This window comes from Galdieria sulphuraria, assembly GCF_000341285.1.
Source record: "Galdieria sulphuraria unplaced genomic scaffold scaf_85, whole genome shotgun sequence".
NCBI classification, from domain to species: domain Eukaryota; phylum Rhodophyta; class Bangiophyceae; order Galdieriales; family Galdieriaceae; genus Galdieria; species Galdieria sulphuraria.
Window position 1 is genome coordinate 1 of NW_005178390.1, and position 3,358 is coordinate 3,358.

Below are 3,358 nucleotides of genomic sequence, written 5' to 3' on the forward strand. Positions count from 1 at the left end.
GTCTGATTGATAGTTCTAAGCCACAACACGATGTCCTGAAATATTGTGAGTATCGATTTCATATCAATGTAACTCGCATCAGATAGTAAGAGCCAAACTTTATTCAGTCTTATCCACAACACAATAAAACACAAATACAATGCAATGGATTCGTTCAGAGTCTAAAATTAGAAAACTCTTTAGTAATGCCAATAAGCAGTTTGGATATTACGGTGGGATCAGTTATACCCATGCGACGTAAAGAATCTTCATCGAGTCTGGAAAGCGAAACTCTGCCGAATCTTGAAAGTTTCCTAAAACAATAGGCAACTTCTTCTTCAGAAAAACCACAACGTTCTCTTAAGAAAGCATTCCAATCAAATGACGAAGACAAAGAACTGGATGCTGCAACCCTTGGTTCCACTTGCATAGCACTTTGAAAACTTTTCATTTGCATCCTATTCTCCTCATTTGTTCTCGGTCTTATATTTCGAGCTATACTTAAAGTAACATTCGATTGCTCAGCTTCCAAAGGCGAAACATATTCATTGGACATCGACTCAAAGACAGTTTTACACCATACTGAAAAGTCTTTTCTGAACTCTTCTCGGCTTGCCTTGCCAATTTTCCTAAAAATATCGAAATTTTCTCTTCCCAAAAATCGTTCAATGTTCCATTGCGAAACAACTACCAATTGCAGACATGATCGACTACTTTCATTCAAAGTTGATCCCGAAGAATGTTGAGTCACAAAACGACTTGCATCTTCAACAATGTTCTGTTGTTCAACAGAGAAACCTACAGATCGACCATAACTAGCACAAACTACCACAAACTGAAAACAAAGTTGAACAGATGAAGGAGATTCGTTATTCAAAACGGGAATAACTTCTTGGAAAAATTGTTCTGCTTCCTTCTCAATATCTCTCTTCGAAAATTCACTTTTGTGATAAAATTTGAATGAAAATCCAACAACATAACGTGTTTGTCCATTATGGAATACAAAATATGCATCAGCGCCACTAGAATTGCCATCTTTTGGAACAAAAATACCACAACGTTGTAAAAATTTTCTATAATGGTCAGAAAATGAATCAGAGACATTTCTCAAGATGGGTATATCATTAGATTTTGTAGATTCCATAGAATAAGAAACATTGTCCTGTTCAATAAAAGAACCCTGGAAAATTCCTGGAATAGCAGAATGTACAATAGGCGAGGAACTAGAATGAAGAAAAGTTAATAAGCGAAAACGAAAGATCTTCATAAATACAAATTCAAAGAAGACTCCTTTTGCTGTTGAAGTGTCGGGAATATAACTAAACGGAGATAAAGGAAAGAGTTCAGTAGCCTCAAGGAAAAAGTTATCTTTGCTATGAGCTCTCAATATAAAATCACAACAACCAATCTTGAATTCGGTGCCCAAATCAATCCCGTCAGTTTCACAACTTTCAGAGTAAAACCCAAAAGTTGCAACCAAGTCCATCAAATAACTTCTCGTTCCACATAAAGTAATTACAAAGTCAATTGGAAAAACTGTTCCAAGCTGATAATTCAAAAGGACAAATTGATATCGAAGAAGGGTTGCGGAATCTAGTATCTCTGGAATAATAAACGTTACTGACTCTAGTAGTAAAGAGCTAAAGACACTATCTAACAAAAGTTCCATATTTTCATCGTTGATAACAGGTTGCGATAAGTTTGAAACTTTCTCTACTAGGGCTAATAAAGTATTCCTTACAATCAACGGAATACCTCCTGTCTTCTTTTTCAACAATTCTACGAATCGATATCGTAAATCATCTGAGGGCAATAACCAGTCCTTCAAGGACTTTCCACTATAAGTTGCCAGCTCAATATATTCACCAATATCATTGAGGTTAAAGGGATTCAACCGCAACATATGGAGACTCAAGCCACTCGAGAGGGCATCAGTCCGGCGGGCTGAGATTTCATCGGTTCGACCTGCCAAATAGACGATTACCTTTCCTGTAATCAACAATTCACGCAAAACGCGGAAAAACTTCCGAAAAGGTACATATTTTCGGTCAGACTCGATAAACTGTTTCTCGTCGAGTTCACTATAGTATGTGGTGAGGTCCCTCAGGTGGCTAAGTTCGTCTATCATCAAAAATAAATATTGTTTCTGAAATTGTTCGAGAAGATACTGGACAAATAAAGAAACACGAGGTTGCTTCATCGCTGCGTCCGTGAATTCTACAATTTCACGGGCGGTCATACCATTACACTCGGCTGTAGCCATAGCTATGTTATACATCAAAGCCTTTCGAAACCTTGGAAAAGGAGCACGAGAAAAACTCTCTCCTAGTTCAAAGCAAACCAACAAAATGTTTTCCGCAAAGTGCTTCCAAGAAAAAATCTTCGCATCAATTTTTCCCGACGAGCTCTTGTTGAAAACCTCCGTCTCCTTCTGCTCTTTTTCTTCTTCGGCGAATTTTTTTAAAAACTCTAAAAAATTTTGACCTACAAAGCTTTTGCCAGCTCCAAAAATATGTGGAGAAAAGGAAGCTGAAGGGCGTATGTTAAAGTTTTTCCCAACTGGAGAAAACTGGTGGAAATAAGTTTGAAGAATAGAGCAAATATCTTCTTTTCTATCTATTAACGGTACTTTTGTCATTCCAGGCAAACTTATGCGTATCTCTTGACTAGCCATTTTCCACGCCGCCAATCCAAAATCAATGAATGAGTGATGATGAGAAAAGGTTGATGAAAGCGATGACCTAAAAGCTTTCAAAGGAGCCGAGAACAAAACACTTGGAGGAGGACAAAGGAGTTGGAAAGAGTGTATGTTTTATTGTTCGAGCGGTTGCTTTATTTGGTGATTGGTAAAACTGATCTCTTTGACACTTCTAGACTCACAATGACAACAGAGAGAAAGCAGGAATATTTTCTTGCTTGTCATAACTAGAAACTTTCTTTTACAATAGACAAGAAATAGTTTTCTATGAGTTTTTGTGGTAAATTAGATTGATGGGTACTCTTTCTATGGCTTGTATACTGTAAGAGAGTTTTTCTACTATCTTCCACACCATCTTACACGCAAACTCCTATATACAAGTCGAATAAGATACAAACCTTTTGTAAGTTACAGACGAAATACAGTGGGAAACAGAGAATTGCAATGAATGGGAAGTCTGTTAGTTTGTAACCGTTCGTAGCAAGTCTATAAATACAAAAATATCTAAATGAGTTTGGAGAAGAGTATAATGAAGACTGTCATACTGACTTATCATTAAATACAAGCCATTATTGATATAATAGCTACACAAATTGTCTATCCTTTGTTCGACTTTTACCAAGTTGTGAATATGTCTTATATAAAAACATCAACAAAGGCTTCAAATATAGTAACTATAAC

General features: G+C 36.6%; 1 protein-coding gene across 1 annotated transcript; it reads right to left on the reverse strand.

The window, feature by feature from the left end:
• Positions 1–83: 83 nt before the first annotated feature.
• Positions 84–2,680, reverse strand: Gasu_61270 (archaeal ATPase). The gene has a single exon (XM_005702692.1). The coding sequence runs from the start codon at positions 2,651–2,653 to the stop codon at positions 155–157; it is 2,499 nt and encodes an 832-aa protein (XP_005702749.1). The 5' UTR covers positions 2,654–2,680; the 3' UTR covers positions 84–154.
• Between the last annotated feature and the right edge of the window lie 678 nt (positions 2,681–3,358).